Source organism: Fukomys damarensis, unplaced genomic scaffold, assembly GCF_012274545.1.
Source record: "Fukomys damarensis isolate Sample0158 unplaced genomic scaffold, DMR_v1.0_HiC HiC_scaffold_29, whole genome shotgun sequence".
In the NCBI taxonomy this organism is placed as follows: domain Eukaryota; kingdom Metazoa; phylum Chordata; class Mammalia; order Rodentia; family Bathyergidae; genus Fukomys; species Fukomys damarensis.
Window position 1 is genome coordinate 32750293 of NW_022900941.1, and position 19576 is coordinate 32769868.

At 36.9% G+C, this 19576-nt stretch overlaps 1 protein-coding gene across 2 annotated transcripts in view; it reads right to left on the bottom strand.

Moving 5' to 3' along the window:
• The window catches only part of Neb (nebulin), a 224331-nt gene that overhangs the window by 144580 nt on the left and 60175 nt on the right, over positions 1–19576 (bottom strand). For both annotated transcript variants that reach the window (XM_033757144.1, XM_033757143.1), the window contains 17 exons: positions 18412–18618; positions 16357–16461; positions 15087–15194; positions 13806–14117; positions 13050–13256; positions 12504–12608; positions 12244–12351; positions 11286–11597; positions 10087–10293; positions 9582–9686; positions 8526–8633; positions 6849–7160; positions 6520–6726; positions 5982–6086; positions 4917–5024; positions 2420–2731; positions 2023–2226 (listed from right to left, as the gene is read on the bottom strand). In XM_033757144.1, coding sequence (XP_033613035.1) covers positions 2023–2226; positions 2420–2731; positions 4917–5024; positions 5982–6086; positions 6520–6726; positions 6849–7160; positions 8526–8633; positions 9582–9686; positions 10087–10293; positions 11286–11597; positions 12244–12351; positions 12504–12608; positions 13050–13256; positions 13806–14117; positions 15087–15194; positions 16357–16461; positions 18412–18618 — 3132 coding nt within the window. The remainder of the gene's footprint in view (positions 1–2022; positions 2227–2419; positions 2732–4916; positions 5025–5981; positions 6087–6519; positions 6727–6848; positions 7161–8525; positions 8634–9581; positions 9687–10086; positions 10294–11285; positions 11598–12243; positions 12352–12503; positions 12609–13049; positions 13257–13805; positions 14118–15086; positions 15195–16356; positions 16462–18411; positions 18619–19576) is intronic.

Genomic DNA, 19576 nt, shown 5'->3' on the forward strand with positions numbered 1-19576 from the left:
CATTCCATTACGGTTATGTAAGTGAATGCTCTTTCTCTCAAAAGATACACACTGAAGTATTTAGGGGTAAATGGCATCATGAAGCAATTTTCCTTCTCATATAGACACATATATGAGACAAAAGAAGAAAAAGAGCGGGGTGGAGAACAAGAGAATGTAAATGTGTGAAAAATTAATGTTTGTGAAATGTGGGTAAAATTTTATATATATAAAATTTAGACAAATTTTTACCTTTTATGTATGACTGAAATTACTCCAATATAAAAACGGTAAAGTTACAATGATTTCTTTAGACTTGTCACTTTCCCTTTGAGTTGTACAGTGTAAGATGGGCTGGCACTTTTCTTCTTTTTGAACATATTTACAACAGTGCATACAATTTGAGAAACTGATTAAGATTTTTAGGACCAAAATAGAACGAAGTTCATTACTTTTCATAAAATACATTTACCCCCATTCTACACCAACCTTTCTGATTAAGAACACCAGAGTTTCTTAGCCTCATAACTACTGTGGTCATGTACTAGATGATTATTGAAAGGACTATCTTGTGGGATTTTTAGCAGCATACCTGGTTTCTATCCACTAGGGGCCAGTGGCATACCACCCTCGAGTGTGACCAGTAAAAATGTTTTTAGATGTGGTCAAAGGTCTCTTGTGAGACAAAACTGCCCCTTGTGGAGAACCACTAAACTATTTCTTCAGTACCATGTGCCAGTTTCATCTTATGGAACACAGGGGGCCAAAAAAAAAAAAAAAAAAGTAATGTAGTCTATACTGGAATAGATGGTTCAGTCTACTAAAAGGAAGAAACAGCAGGCCCTAGGGGCCCAGCTGGCCCAGTTCTACCTGAATGCCCTGAGGCCTGAGAGGGATCAAATTGCAGCATTCCTGCAAGTATAGAACTTACTGTCAGAATGTATTGATCAATTTTATGCCCTAGAACTTCTCTGTTGGTAATCTTATTAGATCAGTTTGTCTCTTCTGTTTCGTGGAGAGAAAAGAAAGTAGGATTCTAAGAAAGGGGAGATATTTTTCATAATTTTGTACTTTTCTAGTCAATCTTTTGGATTCAAACTGCACAATAAGAAAAACAAAAAAGGATACTTAAATATTCATAATGAAGCTTACTGGTCAGCATTTACTATAATTTCGAAACAAAACATCAATGTCTATGAAGGGTTGGTTAGGAAGAGAGGAGCCACAATTTATCAATGCTTACTACATATAAGATGATTATGGGCTTATACACATCACATAAATTTTAAACTGTATTCATGCAAAATCTGTAACATTATATATAGTATGTATATTTAGATTCTCCTAAAATTAAGATGACTGTCATATACTTAAACTTCTTTACCAGAGTTCTAGAATCTCAGGGCACATAATTCATTTTTCTATAGTAGGGTTAGGTTATAACAGGGTTAGGTTTTTTAGTAATGATGTGTAATCATTTACTTCTCTATATAATACTGTTACACAGTTAGTTCTCATTTATTTTATTCAACGAATACTTATCGAATACCTATTATATATCAGGCTCTAATACCAGTGCTGGAAACAAGCTGAAGGTGGAAAATATACTTATTTACTCTACTCTTATTTACATTTAATTTTAAATACTTGCCAGAAAATACACTTTTATAACATTTCCACTGTAATTTTGTAAGGTACTTCAAACCTCTCCACTGTATAAACTCTATTCCAACAACAACAAATCTAGGTCTTTAATGAATTCAAATTTCAAAGAAAGAAAAAAGTATGTTCAGTAACTTTCTCCTTACAGCCTGGTTAAATAAGCAAGCAAGATTTGGGTACCTAAAATTAAAAACTAAACTATTTTTATATCATTCAGTGTAGAGTGGTAACAATTCAACTAAAGCAAACTAATATAAAACATTTTGCTGTAACACGTGGTGCGATGCTTTGCTGTTCTCACTCATTAAGCAAATGCTACTGAGTTGCATCCAAGTAGTATGCAACACAGTATGTTTTATTGATTTCTAAAGAATTACTCACATCACTCCTATTTTTGGCATTTGTCTTTGCCAAAACTATGTCCATGGCATCAGGAATGCTAGTAAACTTGTTTTTGTCTGGAGGCTGACGATATTTCTTCTCACTGATGATTTCTGAAGCCCGCTTATTTTTTTCTGCTTCCAAAGAACCCAGTGGACTCCATCCTATGCCTCTTAGCCACTCAAGGTCAGACTTATACAAATTCTGTGAAAGGACAAAGCAAGCCATTAAAGTCCTGTGCTTTCCTGTACCCCTTATGTGATTCTATGTGTAATTAGCAGATGCATTCTATATCCTCAATGAAAATTCCTTCTAGTTTTTATTTTTTAATGATTAAATAACCACTAATGTAGAACATAAAGTAATATATAAATTATTGAATTTAATATACACTGACCTCGCTTTGTAGTTCATACACTTTTTTAGCTTGGATAACATCATTCTGGTCAGGCAGGCACGTCCACTGGTGCAAGTGGTGCTTGTAGTCCACATCACTAACCAAGGCTTGACACTTCTTGGCCAGCACCACACCCAACATGTCCACAGGACTTGTGTACTTGGTTTTCCACTTCTCAAAGTCTTTCTTATATTCTCTTTCACTCTGCATTTTGGCTACATTCATAGACAATACAAGTTTTGGGTCATCCTGCAAACTCCGGAATCCAATATGGTGTCCAAGTTGCTTCCGGTAGCCTTGTTTATATTTAAACTGAAATTGGAGGAAACATAGTTCTTTTAGTATCACAAAGGCTGAGTCAAGCTCAATTTACTTTGTTTTTATATATTTTTTTTTCCAAAACTGAAATAAGAGAAGGGATATCTAGCCTATCTTAGTAAAAAAACTGTTTTGTTACTTAAGCAACACCTGGTTAAGCAGAGGTTTCCAAACAACCTAATGTAGCTGAGTATTAAGAGAAGTTATCTGAGAAATTCGTTCTATTAGAGGCAAAAATATGTGCTTGGATGTGCTAGACATTGTGTACACTGACTTTAGGATAGCATTTAATACAGTCCTTGTTATATCTTTATGGGAATGATAATCTCATGGGAAAAAAACAGACTGAATGGCGGAAAAACTAGGAATGGATATGATTTCATGAGCAGGCTAAAATTTAGATTACTGTTGCAGGATTTTCAGAGGTCTGTCATATGTCGTACAATCTTGTTCTGTTTGGGATCTCTGTCTTACATGCACAAATGGCATAAACCCTAAATTCTAGATCTATAAATTATTAAATTATATATTAAAATAGCTCTTATTTTCTGAAATTTTATAAATACAAGAACCATTTGAAACAGAGAGGAAATAAAATCTTTACGATGATGAGAAGGTTCACTTACAGTTAATTTAATTTTAGGGTAGGCTCTAACTAATAGGTTCAGAAGAAATTAGGTAATAACAAAGGTTGCTTTGGTCACAAATTATTGATGTTATTTCTTTAGTTCCTAAACTATCATTAGCACATAATGCTAAATGAAAAATGATTTTACTTTCTGGGTAAAATTTAAGCATCATTATTGCTTCAGGTTCAGCAGGACATTGGTTATTTTAATGAGATACCTGAAAGCCAGAGAATGGATAATAATATATCATCAAATTAATTTTCCAGTATTTCAGAAATGCCACAGTTGAGTTAGACAGAATCTCCTTTATATCTTAGAATTTATTGTCAGGTCTTGTCTTTACGCATTCTTTCCGCTCTGTGTATATTGAACCAAATTCTCATTGTTTTGCTTTAAAAAGTTTGATTACAAAGTTGTTTTCCCTATGATCCTCTAATTTTTTTCTGGTTAATTTTTGGGATCAATTAAATGATATATTCTGGTCTATGCAGAGCATGAAATGTAATATTTATTAAAATATAATGACTCAGTAAGGACCATACCTAGTTTCCTCACCAGAGGTATTAACCACCTTTGAATCACAACTACTGCCTTTTGGAGCACAAGGATCTTTGTTCTATGAACTTTGGACCAGACATCCAACAGAAACTCTAGGGAGTTAAGATCCCTAGACCTTAAATCTAAGTACCTGAATGTTTCTGGGTTCTCTGTACCCCAAGCTAGTTTATTATAATTATGTAAGTGCAAGTATTATGGTTTGGATCTAGAATGTCTTCCAGAGGCTAACGTATTGAAGGATTGGTCTGCAATGCAGCAGTGATCAGAGATGGGGCCTCCATGAGGTGTCTGAATCAGGAGGGCACTGATCTTATCAAGTATGCTGGGTTCATACTACAATGAGTTTGGAAGAGGGACTTTTCTATAAAACCTTGCTCTCCCTCTCGTTCCTTCCATCCCTTTTTCCCCCTCTCTGTACCCCTCACATGCCATGAAGTGAGCTGCTTTATTCTGTCACATGCTCCCTGCCATAATGTTCTGCTTTACCACAGGCAGATGTAATAATGCCAAGTGACCATGGACTCTGAAACCTCTGAAAGTTAGGAGCCAAACTAACCTTTCCTCCTTTAAGCTGGTTTCCTAAGGTGTTTTGTCACAGCCATGGAATGCTAACATAGCAAGGATGGGCTAAATAAAAATAATTAACAGTTTTTAAATATGAGAGGGGATATAGAGGTTGATTCATTATCTGGCACTTTGAATTTGTCTAAAACAGAGGAGAAAACAAAAAAATTAATTTCAGACAAACTAGGAAAAAAGGTGAAATCTCTGATTCCTTTATAATATCTTAATGCACGAGATCTTAGGGGCCAGGAAGCCCCTTTTGATGTTCAAATAGGGACAAAGAAGAGTGTATTCTGGATAAGTAAAGGAAGTGGAAGAAGACAAAGGGAACAACAAAATAAATTTTATCTATAAAAACAGCTACCAATGTGTTAAGTTATCTGATTCAGATAAAATTATACTTTTATACAACTCAAACCAGTACTTACATCACTAGCGATGTCTCTTGATGTTTTGGCCAGTTGTACAGAAATTGCATCAATTGGGAGATCATAGCCTTTCTTCAAAGCTTCTTCCCATCCAAGTTTATAGAATTTCTAAAATTAAAGAAATTCATGAGCATTCTTCTTTCTATATTAAAATCATGACAGATTATTAGGCCAAAGATTAAATAGAAAGTAGATATCAATTCTAACATCAGCTGCCCTATTTCTAAAGATATGGGTGAAAACAAAACAGGTGTTTTGGTAGATTTGGAAAGTTCCAATGTAGTATCACATGACCTGGCTTTATTTTTTATTTTCATTGTGAGATCCACTTTGTGCTATGGTGTTTGAACATGGTGTTTACAGTTCAGCAGCAATGTGGTCATATCAGGTATATCAAGTACCATTCTTCTACCTGTTAATTACAATCTTGGCAATTTTAAACACCAATTAAATATTCTAATTACCTACATGATAAGAGTAAAAGGTGGAATGCCTTGTATGAGTTGAAATAAGTGAGTTCGCCTTCCTGAGTTAAAACTAGTATTAACAAAAACAGCTAATAGTTATCTCATACTCTCCGTGTGCCAGGTACTGTTCTCAGAGCCTTACATGAAATTTCTCATCTGGTCCTTATGGAAATCCAATGTCATGGGCCCTTTTATGGTCCTAATTTTAGGAATGAACAAACTGAGGTTTAGACAGGTGGAAAATTTGCCCATTACATGCAAATTTTGAAGGTCAAAGCCAAAACTCCTACCAAATCTGTTTGATGCATTTTTTTTTTGTTTCAACATTTGTTGATTTCCTACTTTGTTCCAAGCACAGTGAACATATAGATAAGCAAAAGAGAGGAGTATATGTCTCTCTGGAGCATACAGCCCTGGCCAAACCCCTTGCTCTTAACTCTACTCTGCAAACTCCCTAGGCTAACCAATTATAGTCATTCACTTCCACTTTTGCTTAAGCACTAACGTCACTGTTAAATTATTTTATTATTAAATCATTTTATAAGATTATAATTAGCTTTATGACAAAACACAAAAAGTAATATTTATATACTTTTACCTGACTATATAGTGTTTGATTCTGCTTGGCTTGTAAAATATCTGGTGTATCAGGCATCACATGAATCTTGGTCTTATCTTTATTCCAATCAACAGTGTATAAATGCTAGAAAGTGGGAAAAAAATAGATATTTAAAGCCGAATAACTGGGAGAAACAGGAGAAGATAAATACACAGATTACTTGAATACACTTAATTTGAAATAGTGAATAATAAGTAAGATATGATCAAGAAGAGATGTTAGAAAACAGTTTTTAAAAATATTATTTCAGATACTTTTCATCAGCCAGAATGCACTGAAAGAAGTTCAGATGTAATCATTAAAAATCCAAAGTAATTTCTACCTCAATTAGAAGGGCAAGTGAAGGAAATACAGGAGGTATTTGTAAGGAGGGCCTTACAAAATGGTATAGGGAGATGCTCCAGAACTGTCTTCCACTGCTAGAAGTGGTAGAGCTCAGCTGGATTCCCCAAACAAGGCCCAGAGCCTGTCAGCCTTTCCTCATTTGAGAACTGTGTGGAAGGGCAAGTCCTCCTACCTTGTTCATGGTATGCGCATTCTGCTTGGCCAGCACCATGTCCATGGAATCATTCAGCTTCTTAAACTGGAAGTTGCTAGGATGCTGGCGATATTTCTGATCGCTGGCATACTCTGTGGCTTTCTTGGCCTTCTCCACTTCTAGAGAACCAGCAGGACTCCAGCCAAGGCCTTTGTACCATTCATTGTAGTCTTGTTTATATTCATTCTATAAAGAGAAAAGGCAAACTCTACCTCATCAATTTAAATACAAAATTAGGGCACCAAGGACTGTTATCTTTCTTCCCGTACTAAAAATCCAACTATATCACCCGGATGGAAGAGCCTTACATCACTCTGTATATGATTCATATTCCTGGTCAGCTCAATGTTCATTGCATCCGGAAGGAGGATGTACTTGTGAATCAGGTGCTTGTAGTTAGTGTTGGTGATATTGGCTTGGGCATCCTTGGCGGCTGTGACACTAAGCATATCAGCAGGGGTGTGGTAGCTGGTCTTCGTCTTCTCATAGTTTTTCTTGTACTCTCGATCAGATTGCATCTTAGCCACTTGCATGGAATGGACCAGTTTGGGATCATCCTCAAGGCTGCGAAAACCAACCATTTTTCCCTTCTCCTTTTCATAGTTGTACTTATATTTATACTGTGAAGAAAATATGACTATGTATAAGCAATAATTCTCTTGGCTAAAATGATTCTTGTATAGAGCACTACAGTACACAAAACATGCTCTGGACATTTACCATGTAACTTGATTCTTACAACTACACCTTGTAAGGTAAATAGGAAAATGTTTATTATTGCCCCCATATTATAGATGATTATATATGACTTGCTGCAGCCATTAAGGATTAGAACCCAGAACTTGTGATGCCATACTGCACTCACTGACTTATGCATACACTCTGTTGTTATAAAAATAAATACACAAAATAACAGATGATCTAAGCAATTTAATACTACCCTGAGAAATCAAACAGCTGGTTATTTGCTGATAAGAATAGGCTGAACTATAAAATACACAGTAAAATTTTAGAGTAGCTTTGTATTTGTGTAACTCTACTTTTAAGAGTCTCTAAACTGACATGGAAGAAATTTTTACTATTTACCACCTCAACTTCTGAGTGGAGATCAAGATATATAGAAAATTTCTTGTTCTGCCTATCTTTTCATCAAGTAGGAGCCAGTAAAGACAAATACAGTGTATGGAGGGAGAATGTGGAATCCTCAGGACAAAAAGAGGGCAGGGGAAGTGCTGTAAAGGTAGGGATAGTAAAGAACAGAGACAGAAGAGGAAAGTACAACTGGGAGGCAGCCAAGAAAGCACACACTGAAGCGTGCTCCTTCTTTAAATGTCATTAAATGCTTCCTGGGAGTGAATTTCTGGTGGAAATGATCCAGTGAATGAATTAAGTTTCAGATACGTTGTGACAATGTTGAACTGATGCAATGGCTTTCTCTGGGGTGGGAATGAGGGCACTGATTGATAGCATTTGTCAATTACTATGGTATAAATACTCCCACCATGGCTGATGTTAAGCTAGAGTGGGTTAACAACTGGTTTGCAAAATTTCTGATTATTTAAAAACTGTTGTCACAAGCCCAAACAATCTGCACCCCCAACACAATGCTGCATGAGATGTTCTGTCAGGAAGTCGGATCCTAAGAGGCAGAGACAAGAGCAACACAAGCATTTCACCAAGACTTTCTACAAGCCATAACTTAGATCGTGAAATTCAAGGTAAGTTCACCTAGATCTCTTGAGGCAGAGAGCCAAGATCTATGAGGCATAACATGGCATTCTGTTTTTTGGGTTTTTTTCCCCAGAAATACCAGGGAAAATACACAAACAAGACCAAGAGACATTCATAGGACCCAGTGAGGCTACTGTCAACAGACGTACATTTTTTCTTTGTTTTTTACCCACTCAGTGTTTCCAGAACTCAGCCCTTATTATTTTGGTTGACTGGAAACCCCCAGGCAGGCAACTGCTTTCCTTCACACTTACATCGCTTGCAATATCTCTCGAGGCCTTGGCGGCTTTGATAGGAATTGCATCTGTCCTGAGATCGTAGCCTTTCTTTTTAGACTCTTCCAAAGAAAGTTTGTAGATTTTCTGTAAAGATAAGCAAAGGCAATAGTTTTCCTCTACTTAGGAAAGCCTGGATTTACTCCAGAAAAGTAAACTAGCACTGTGGCATTCTTTTTATTTTGGGCAGAAGGCTACGTTGGTGGTTCAGGGGCTGAATGCTCTCATAAGTAACATAACTGTGTTTTGGAAAAAAAAAACCTATTACAAATTCAACCATCAAGAAGCCACCAGAAAAAGAAAAAGGTACTGATCTCTATTAGAATGCAAATGTACATTAAGGATGTAAAGCAGATTCTTATTGATGTACCTTATCAAGGAAAAGTTTAAGGAAAAATAAAGCATAATCATCTTCATTTGTCAAAACAGAATAAATGATAACAGGCACTTTTAATCATATAAGTATGTAGATTCTACAATTTTAAAAGGTCAGCAATTCCAAATTGCTATGGAATTCAAACAAAGAAAAGGATTAGAGGATTTCCTAGCAGTTATGGTTAGGAAGAATAAGAAATGAAGTAAAACATCAAGGCATTTTCTAACAAGTGTTCCATATTCCTTGTTGTGGAGCTTATGCCAATTTCTTCAAACCGTTTATCTTCCCTTCACATTTAATCCCTTCTTTAGGATCATCTCCAAAGTGTGGTGGAGGAGCTCTCTGACCGTGAGCTCCCGAGACTCTCACTTCCTTTTCCTTTCTCCTGGCCACAAGCCCTTCTCTTCCTACCAAGCCTCTACGTTTGATGAGTTCCTGTCCCAGAACACTCTTAAAATTCCTAACTGCTTGTCCCAACCTCCACTGATAGGCCCAACTCTTAGCAGAGATTAGAAAGGGAACAATTCTAATTTGTGTATTCCACTATTATTTTTAAAGCATTTATTCATATGACTGAAAGAGACATTGATTAGTTAAATTTGTTCTTACTGGTTCAAACAAGCTGTAAAGAAAGACGCCAACAGGGAAACTATACTTACATTACTCATATTAATTGCATTTGCCTTTGCCAAAATAATCTCAGGGATATCAGGCATGATGTGGACTTTGGTCTTGTCAGCTTCCCATGCTTGTTTGTAGAGTTGCTAAGGGGAAAGTGTAGATAGTATTTAAAATGTTTAAAATAGCTCACTCGGCACATATACACCAAGTTGTTTCCAGGCACTCTGCTGGTTCAGTGTCATGAACTTTTCTACTCATCCTTACCTTAGACAAATGGGACTGGCTCATCTTCAAGATATATAATCAAAGAAAGAAAGGGTCTCTACTTATTTTGTTATGTCAGTAAGATAGGAAGGTTCAGCAGACATTGTGGGGGGGCACTACTTGGGAATTATTTCTTTTTTAAACTCTAAGACTAAAGAAAGCCTCAAACTAAAGAAAGCCTCAAATATGATCCCTCATAACTGATTTAGCAAAACCTATGGATCAAAGGGAGACCTGTATTCCTTTGATGTACATGAAACACATTATTAAAAGACTTACTTCATTCATAATTTTTGCATTATTCTGGGCCAAAACCATGTTCATTGAGTCCATCAATGTGGAATACTTCAAAGTGTCTGGATGCTGCCGGTACTTCTTTTCACTAATAATTTCCATGGCTTTCTTATTTTTCTCAGCTTCCAGAGAGCCCAGAGGGAGCCAGCCAATGCCCTTCATGAAGTTAGCATAGTCAGCTTTGTACTGATTCTGCCAAAAATGAAAATATTCAATATTGAGATGAAATAAAAACCTCAGTTTTCAACCAATAACATATTGAAATTCAAACATTTTTATTCCTAACATTTTATCTTTTTTACATTTTTTGCATGAAAAATTAAAAATACACAGAAATGTTGTGATTTTTCTTAATGTCATCATAAAGAAACAGTGCTAGAAATACCAAAAAGACAAATCTGCTATTTGCCTATTATCTCCTTATGAAAGTGACTATGCCTGACCCCTAGGATAAAAAATTCTAAGTTCCCTTGGAACTTCTGGAAGCCCATTCTCTCTATGTGTGTAAATGTGATTATCTGCCACCATTCCATTTCCCTTAGGCATAACAGAAACTCCACTGGAACTTGGTGCTAATTTTTATTTCCCCTCAGCTCTGACATTTCTCTCTACACCTTTCATTAGGCACTGATTCTCCTCCCTGGCAAACAATAGGTCAAGTTCACAACCCCAAAGAGAAATGTAGTCTTGATTTAGTGTGCTCTGCTTTTGGTTGGTAATTTAAATTCATCTAGCCACCAAACAGCCTCGTCAGCTGTATTCATCTCAAAAGCCACCTCAGTGGAGAACTTCTCAATATTTGAATAACAGGCAACTGCAAAGATAGAAGTAGTGGGATGAAAGCTGGTTGGAGTGAGGGGTGGAGCTTCAGAGTTTCTTCATTTTTGTTCCTGCCAGGAGCCTATAGTGCACTTGATCCCCTTTGCTAGACTTATTTCCTTCAACACAGTCTCCCTGCAACCAAGTCTCATTTGTCTGTTGCTGTATGCAAAATACAATGCTCACAGAAACTAAAGTAGAAAGTAAGACTTTAGTTTCTTGAGTTGATCTGCTTTTATTAAAAGAGTTAAAGTCTATCTAAGGCAACAAATAGAATAACAGAGCAGGAAATTGCACATGAACTTCAAGATTTTCAAAATGTTACTACTATGATGATTTGCTTAAATGTTGTGGCTTTCACATACATCACTTTGAATCTGCATCATATTCTTGGCCAATTCAAAGCTCATGGCATCAGGAAGCATGTTGTAGGTATGGATTATGTTCCTGTAGTTGGCATTAGTGGCCACTTCCTGAGACTTCTTGGCAGCCACCACACTGAACATGTCCACAGGGGTGTGGAAGGATGTCTTGGATTTCTCATATCCCTTCTTGTATTCTCGGTCTGACTGCATCTTGGCCACCTGCATGAAGTGCACCAGCTTGGGGTCGTCTTCCAGGCTCTGGAAGCCAATGTGTTTCCCTTTGGCTTGTTCATAGGCTTGCTTGTATTTGTACTGTGGACAAAAAAGAAAACACAACAATAGAAATAGAGAAAGGAAGACAACAAATATCATTCACTAGGTGCCATTGGTTTTGGTGCGCTGGTAAAGGATTTCAGAATTCCTCTAGAATTAAGCATGGAGAGGTCACCATGGCCAGGGAGCTTTGTACTTCAAATTTTATCCTATATTTGAATCCATGGAAAGAAAATAATCTCAAGGTTAAAGAGACATAAAGATAAGTTGGCTTAGGGTGACTGAGGAAACAGTTCTTCCTGCTCAGACATCTAAGCACAGAAAAGGCTGTAGGTACAATTGATGATAGTGACTTTTTAAAGCAAGTAAAGAGCCTTGTTGTGATCCCCGGGGTAAAATATGTAGGTATCATCCTAACACTTGTGCAGAATTATTTATAAATGGTTTGAAACTCAAAATGAAACTTACTAAAATGAGACCCAGTCACTTTTTTACAATGAATAATGAACAAATGATTAGAGAGTACTAGGGCTTGATTAGAGGGTGAAGGGAGGTATCTTGTGTGTTATGTGGCCTGATGTCCCCCTAAACTGACTGGAGCTACGGACACCAGCTCTTGAACACACGCAGGCTTGGCTGATTTGCTGTCTGTGCAGCCTAAAGAAGGACTAGGGGATGTGCTTACATCACTGGCAATGTCTCTTGAGGCTTTTGCAGCCTTTATAGAGATGGCGTCAGGCCTCAGATCATATCCTTTCTTCTTTTCTTCTTCCCAGCCAGCTCTGTAGAGTTTCTAAACAGTAAAACACAAGACAAATATCATCTTATTACTTGTGTCTGAATGAGGATCCTGATTTCAACGTGGTTGTCACGTAGAAGACAGACATTTCCTAAGTATTAGTTCCCTCCACCTTCTCCCTCACTTTTCATTGCTGATCCACTTACATCACTCATGGTGATTTGGTTTACTCTGGAGAGTAAAATGTCTGGAGTATCAGGCATGACATGAATTGTAGACTTGTCTTTGTTCCATTTTTCAGTATACTGCCTCTACAAAAAGAAAGCCACATGAGAGATTTGGAGAAGGACAAGTTTGTAGTCATACTAGCAAAAGACATTCACATCCTCATGATGGAAGAGATTAAGTTTGATACTAGAAAATGGACAAACAGAAAGATGGCTGAGGACAATAAACACACAATGAGAAAAATCATCATCAATAAGGGAGCCCTCTTCCACTGAAGCAAAATTTGCTACTTTGCCTTCACTCCATTATTGTGTGGAACTGTATAGTGATGCTGTACCCTCAATGTGGAGTGAAGAGGTGGCCTGAAAATCAATATAAAAGAGAAAGCTCTGAACACACTGGAGTTCCCACCACCAATATGGCCACCAGAAAGAAAAGCATGCTGAAGAAGTCTAAGGCCAGTGCAAGGTTTAGTGGCCTGAGTGCTCTGAGGGTCTAGTGGAGGCTAGCAGATGGGCTTGTACCTTATCCATATTCAGTTTGTTGCTTTTGTTAAGTTCCTGCTCCATTGTGTCCATGCCATATGTGAACTTCAGCTTCTCCGGGTGCTGGCGATACTTCTTCTCACTGAGAATCTCTCCTGCTTTCTTTGCTTTCTCCACCTCCAAGGACTCTATTGGGATCCAGCCGATCCCTTTCATCCAGTTTGTGAAGTCAGATTTGTAGAGATTCTTTACAATAAGAAAGGAATTTTCATTTCAGAAAGAGGCAAGGCTCACATTTCTTTGGCTACATGACTCATTATCAAGCAGAAAAGAAGGGAGAATACAAAAGGGAGGAAGAGAAAACCTGAGTTTTAATTTCTGTGGTCTTTTGGGAAAAATTATTATTATGAAAATGATTCCAATCACAGTGTTTTGGATAGAAAATTCTAACCTCATAATTCCTTTAAAAATTAACTTTCTTGAAGATATAAAAAGTTAAAGAATTTTGCATTGGGAAGGCAATATTATATTTAACTTACATAAGCCTTCAAAAATTTCATACATCATATGATCGAAAATTTAAAACATATGCACATTTATGTTCACATATTGTTCAAATAAGTGAAATCCCAAACCTTCGAGTTCCTTTTCTTTTTGAACTTCAAGTTCTACAGGAGATCTCTGGAGAACAGTGAGCCCAAACAGGTGTAGAATGGGGTGGGCGGTTCTTGTGCTTCCCTCCCACCCATACAAACAAATGCCTAATTCTGCTGCCAACTGGTGACCCGCACATACATCACTCTGAATCTGCATGGCATTCCTGGAGTGCTCCACGTTCAAGGCATCGGGCAGAAGCGTGTAGTTGTGGAAGGGCTGTCTGTAGTTGGTATTGGTAGCAACCTCCTGAGATTTCTTTGCAGCAGTCACACTGAACATATCCAAAGGTGTGTGGTACCGGGTCTTGCTGGCTTCGTAGCCTTTCTTGTACTCACGATCTGATTGTATTTTGGCCACATTCATGTAGTGAACCAGTTTAGGATCATCTTGAAGACTGAGAAATCCAATCTGCTTGCCTTTGGCTTTCTCATAAGCCTCTTTATATTTGCACTATTTGAAAGAAAAGACAGAAATTTGATAGGGTAAAAGTTTGAATTCATAGAATAAGCAAAAAGCCAAACTCAGTTTGGATCTAGGTAACATCTAGATTTGCTGTGTTTTTAAACAAAAAACTAGCAAAATAATGCTAACTGGTGGTCTTGAAACTTGTTCTGAGGATGATTAAGAAAGGTATAATTTGTAGTTTATCTAGATTGTTCATAAGTAGATTCTCTGAATATGCTTGAAGATTCCCAAAAAGTTTATCAAGCACTTGATATACTTTTTATCTTGTTTCCCTTATTTGCATTATCTTATAAAGTATTTGCATAATCTTGAGTAATTTCAGCAAAGCTCTAATATAAAATATTGAAATTAATGAATTTTTACCCTATAGACATTTTTATCAATTCATTGAGAAAATATAACATACATTGTAAAAAACAAAAGCTATCCTATTTTTCACTGTATAACTCTTCCTGGTTTCTATTTTACTAGATTTTTTTGTAGAAATTATAAAATTAAAAGAGCATATTCTTTTAAAATATTTCGAGGCATTTTTGATTTAGTGATATTTTTGTATACCTAGACTTTCTCTTGACAAAACCCAAATAAAAAGGGGTTTATAGGCTCACAATGATACTAATGTGAGTTTCAAAGTTTTCACAATTAAAAAAATTCTATTTCTTTGTGACAACTGTCTTAAGTTTTTAAAGATATTTAAATCAAGAAATATAAAAATATAATTGGCACTTAGAATTTCAGGAAATATTTTATATCATAATTTCCTTGTTTCTTTATGTAACTCATAGTCTCATATACCTATGAAAAGATTTTATTTATTTATTTATTTTGGTACCGGGGATCAAACTCAGGTCCTCGTGCATGCCAGGCAGGCACTGGAACCACTGAGCTAAATCCCCGGCCTGAGATTTTAAAAAGATATGGAGAGGCCATTTACTATTATCAAACTAGACTTACATCGCTTGCGATATTCCTTGAACTTTTTGCGGCAACGATGGGAATAGCGTCTGTTCTCAAATCATAGCCCTTAGCAAGGGTTTTCTTCCAGTCTGCTTTATAATGAGCCTTCAAGAAAAAATAAAGATTATTTTGTGATTTGCCATTATTAAAAAAAAAGGAATGAGACAGGATGCCAAAATGTTTCTTCAAAACCTTGTCGTAACACATTCTTTTCTGTTAAGAGAATTCACAGAATTAGGCTATTAGTTTATCTTTTATATATCTATCGATAAGTATAATTTAAAAATGTATATTTTTGCATAACAAAATAATGCTCTGAATGTGAAATAAGATGTTTATTTTTTCATAATTAACTATATATTCAACTTTTCTATAATAAGCACATAATACTTTTGAAAAAAGTTTCAGAATGAAGCATTTTAAATTTATACACAGTCAGGTATAGAAGCTCAAATTAAAAATTCAAATGTACAGTGGGCACCACGTCTGCCTTGCAAGTTCAAGGTCCTGAGTTTAATCCCCAATACTGGAAAAACAACAACAACAACAACAACAAAAAACCAACCAATCAACCAAATAAACAAACAAAAAAACAAATGTAGGCCACCCAGCTGTAATTGATCTTATTGCTTAAATATTACTTATAGCATTAGGGGAATTTTTTTTATGAGCCAAAGCATAAAAATTATTACTAAAAAGTTACATTGGGGACAATCCACAGCCTAAAATGTTAGGAAGAATACTAAGCCATCTTTTAAAAAAAATCAACAGTATTACACAAAATTTACAAAGATTTTCTTAAAAAAAGAAACAATCCAAATGATAGACTTTAAAAGCTTCACCAGTTTTCTGTCTAGATTACCCAAAATAAGCTTAGTCATTTTTTAAAAGTTTTTATAAGAAAATTGAACTCTTTAGAAGCTTTAGTAAACAACTGAAACCAAAGTAGTACAAAGCAATATTTATTCTTACTATAGACTATGTATTACTACATTTTCCGCTTTCTTCCATTTCTTCAAAACTGCAACTACGTTTTCTAGACTGATTTCCCCACCCATGAATGAGGCCCAGCCCATATTCTGAAAATGTCTCCATTAAGCAAAATCTTGTGATGGCCTTGGTCTCACACTGTGTGATCAGGACATCTGGGGACTCAGAGGCTCCATGCGGTTTGCTATCCTTCAACTGCTCAGTGTAAGAGGGACCCAAAACAGGAAAGGAAAGGCCCACAAATGCAATGTAATACTGGCTTCAGACAAACACTCACATCACTCATGTTGAAGGCGTTGACCTTGGCTTGAATAAACTGAGGCAAGTCAGGGTCTATTGTGTACTTGTGCTTCACTTTCTCTCCCTCCACCTTATAGTTCAGCTGCAAACAAAGGAAGAAATGTGCAAATGTCAAAAACTGACAGAATGTGAGCATCCACTCCTTTAAAAAGGAAGCTATCATTTGGGTTTTCCACACATAAGGCAAATGTCTACAGTATGGCGGGGAGGGGACTCTGGCTGACACGGTCATGTTCTTACTCAACTAATGTTTACTGGACTGAGGTCCAGACAGGGTGTTAGGCTCTAGGGTGCAAAGTGCTGAAAAAGGCAGACTGTCTTCTTGAAGCTTACAGTCTAGAAGAGACAGACAATGAACATGTGAATTTCAAACTACAGAAAAAATGTGTGAGGTGTTTTAAATAGATCTTTTAATTTAAATTTAATTTAAATGGGTGTTTTAAATAACTGTAGCAGAGAACAAAGATAGTCATAAAGGCTCTCTGCGAGGGTAAAACTTACACTCAAACTTGGAGTAAGGAGAGAGTTGCTTTCAGAAGAGCCTGGCCACTATGAGCAGCTGGGGAAAGTTTGAAACCAGGGGTTGGATGTGCCTAGGGCAGCCAAGAAGGGCAGGCAGAGCAGGGAGCAGGCCTTGGAGTGGAGGATCTTTTTAGCCAAGTTAGTAAGTTTACATTTTAAAGCCAGAGAAATGCTCCTAAGAGATTTTTCACATTCAAGGGATGTGACATGATTCTTGGTTTAAGACTTCCCCTCAAGTTGCTGTTTGAGACCCTAGGCAGGGAGTTCAGGCAGCAGATCACTGAAGTCCCTCCAAGAGAGGCAAGGAAGCCAGAACTAGGATTGGTGGTAGCAGAAAGACAAGTGCTCCAGCAAGGTGGCTGGAAGATACTGAGGGCAGGACACTGTCTTCATAGATGGACTGGATGTGAGAGTTCACACAGGGTGGTTTTAAAGGAGAGCACCACATTTTCAGCTTTAGTTACTAGGTAGATGTTGATGGCACTTATTGGGCTGGAGAAGATTTGATATACGGCACGTATGGTTTTCCAAGTGAACTAGGAAAATTCCATGAGAAGTGACACTTAGTAAAAAAAGAAATCAAAATAATCTATATCATTTATGGCAACTAAAATAGAATTAATCCTAAACATCTGCAGTAATTTAAGAGCATAGACTGCACTAAGAAATAAAACCCACAGATAGGTGACACACACCTATAATCTCAGTAATCAGAAGGCTGAGGCAGGAAGACTGCCCCAAGTTCAAAGGCCAACCTAACCTACATAGTGAGTTCAAGGCCAGTGTGGACCCCACAGTGAGACCCTGTGTTAACACCTCCCCCCAAAAAAACATTCAAATAATCCTCAGATATAAAGCAATTAAAAAATTCCCCACCTTCTAAAACTTGGGACTGAAAACAAAAAAGTCTTCCTCTGTCTTTTACTTATCTCTTTCTGATGGGGTATTTTAGCAGAATTCTGAAATTACTAAATGATGAGAGTCACTGAGCATTCTAATTAGCCTTTGAAAGAACAAGGGTCCTGGGCTCAGAAATGAGATCCAAGATGACTGCAAACAAACAGTTCTCCAGAGGCCTTAATCTATGATTGCCTCAAAACATGGAGCTGTTATGCCAGGAGATTAGAACATTGCACCTTTCCCCTAGTACCCAGCTATAACTATTGCAGCTCAGAGCAATAAGTAGGTTGTTCTGCAATTCAGAGTTGCTGATGATAACAGTAACAATGTCACTTTATGTGTAAATGGGTAGGGATCTGTTCATGAATAGCACAAAGTCTCTACATTTGGAAAATAAGGCAAATTTGGAACAGACTTCTTTCCCCCATCTATTTTCCTTATGTTCAAGGACCAAGCTGCTTCATAAGTAAATCCTCTCTCTTATGTTTCTGAAAGCAGTTTATTTGCTAACACAGATGCTTCCTCGTGTACTGAATTATGAAAGATGGTGGAGTGGCTCAGTCATAGGAGGTTATTAATGAATGTACCCTTTCGAAGGGAAATCACTTACATCACTTAGTTGCTTTGTGTTCTGCTGAGCCAAAACCATGCCCATGGAGTCAGGCACACTTGTGAACTTGATAGTATCTGGGTGCTGTCGATACTTCCGCTCATTTAATGCATCGCCTGCCTTCTTGGCCTTTTCAACCTCCAGAGAGCCAATAGGGATCCACCCAATGCCCTTCAAGAAGTTGTTGTACTCATCTTTATACACATTCTGTAAAGGAGTAAGCTCATATGAGAACATATTCAAGGGATGTTTCTGGGATCTGCAATTCTATCCAAGGGTAACGAGCAGCAATTCTTTTCAATTAGCTCATGTCTAACTACGCCTGTCACAGAGCTTATTACCTGGAACTTGACATAAGGAAGAGCAGTCTGTTGTTAGAATGCATTATTCAGCACAGAAAAGAATCTAGGTCATGTATTAACATGGGTGCTGTTAAAAATTTGTCTCTTTTGATAATAAATTTCTTTTGATTCCACCGTAGACTTCAAAACTTCAAGTTTCACCTACACTGTCCACCTAGATGATTTCTGGTTTCAGCTGTATAAAAAGATTTTCATTGAGTTCCAATAAATGAATAACATTATAGAGGACAATTCTTATAGAAATCTGGCTCCTGCAGAAAGAAATTCCCTGAACGTTAAACACTTCTCCACGAATCACGCTGCAGGAAAAAAAGCCTTCCTGCTTCATTTTAGACGATTCATTAAATAGATATACCTGGATAACAGGGTGACCTTGAAAAAAAATCTTTCTTGAATTCTTAAAGCTTCAAGAATTGTCCTGTTTCATATTATATGAGTAAGACTGTTGAATCAGGCCTATAGGAACATTTGTGGCTGAGAAGCAAGGCAGCTTCTCACACAGTTATCTTTCATCCATGATAATAAAGATGTCAATGATTGTGATATAAGTACAGAAAAAAACAAACAAACCACAACTTTATAAATATCTTTCTGGGGAGGGGAGGAGGGGGTGAAGGGAGGGCAGGGACAAGGGGAAAAAATGAGAACCAAGACCTGTCGTGTAGAGGTATAAGATCCCAACAATGAATTTAACACTACTGTATCTCTAAAACGTACCAATAAACTCAATTAAAGCTGAAAAAAAAATAAAGTAAGTCTCCCTCCCTCCAAAAAAAAAAAAAATCTTTCTGTATTCTGAAGCC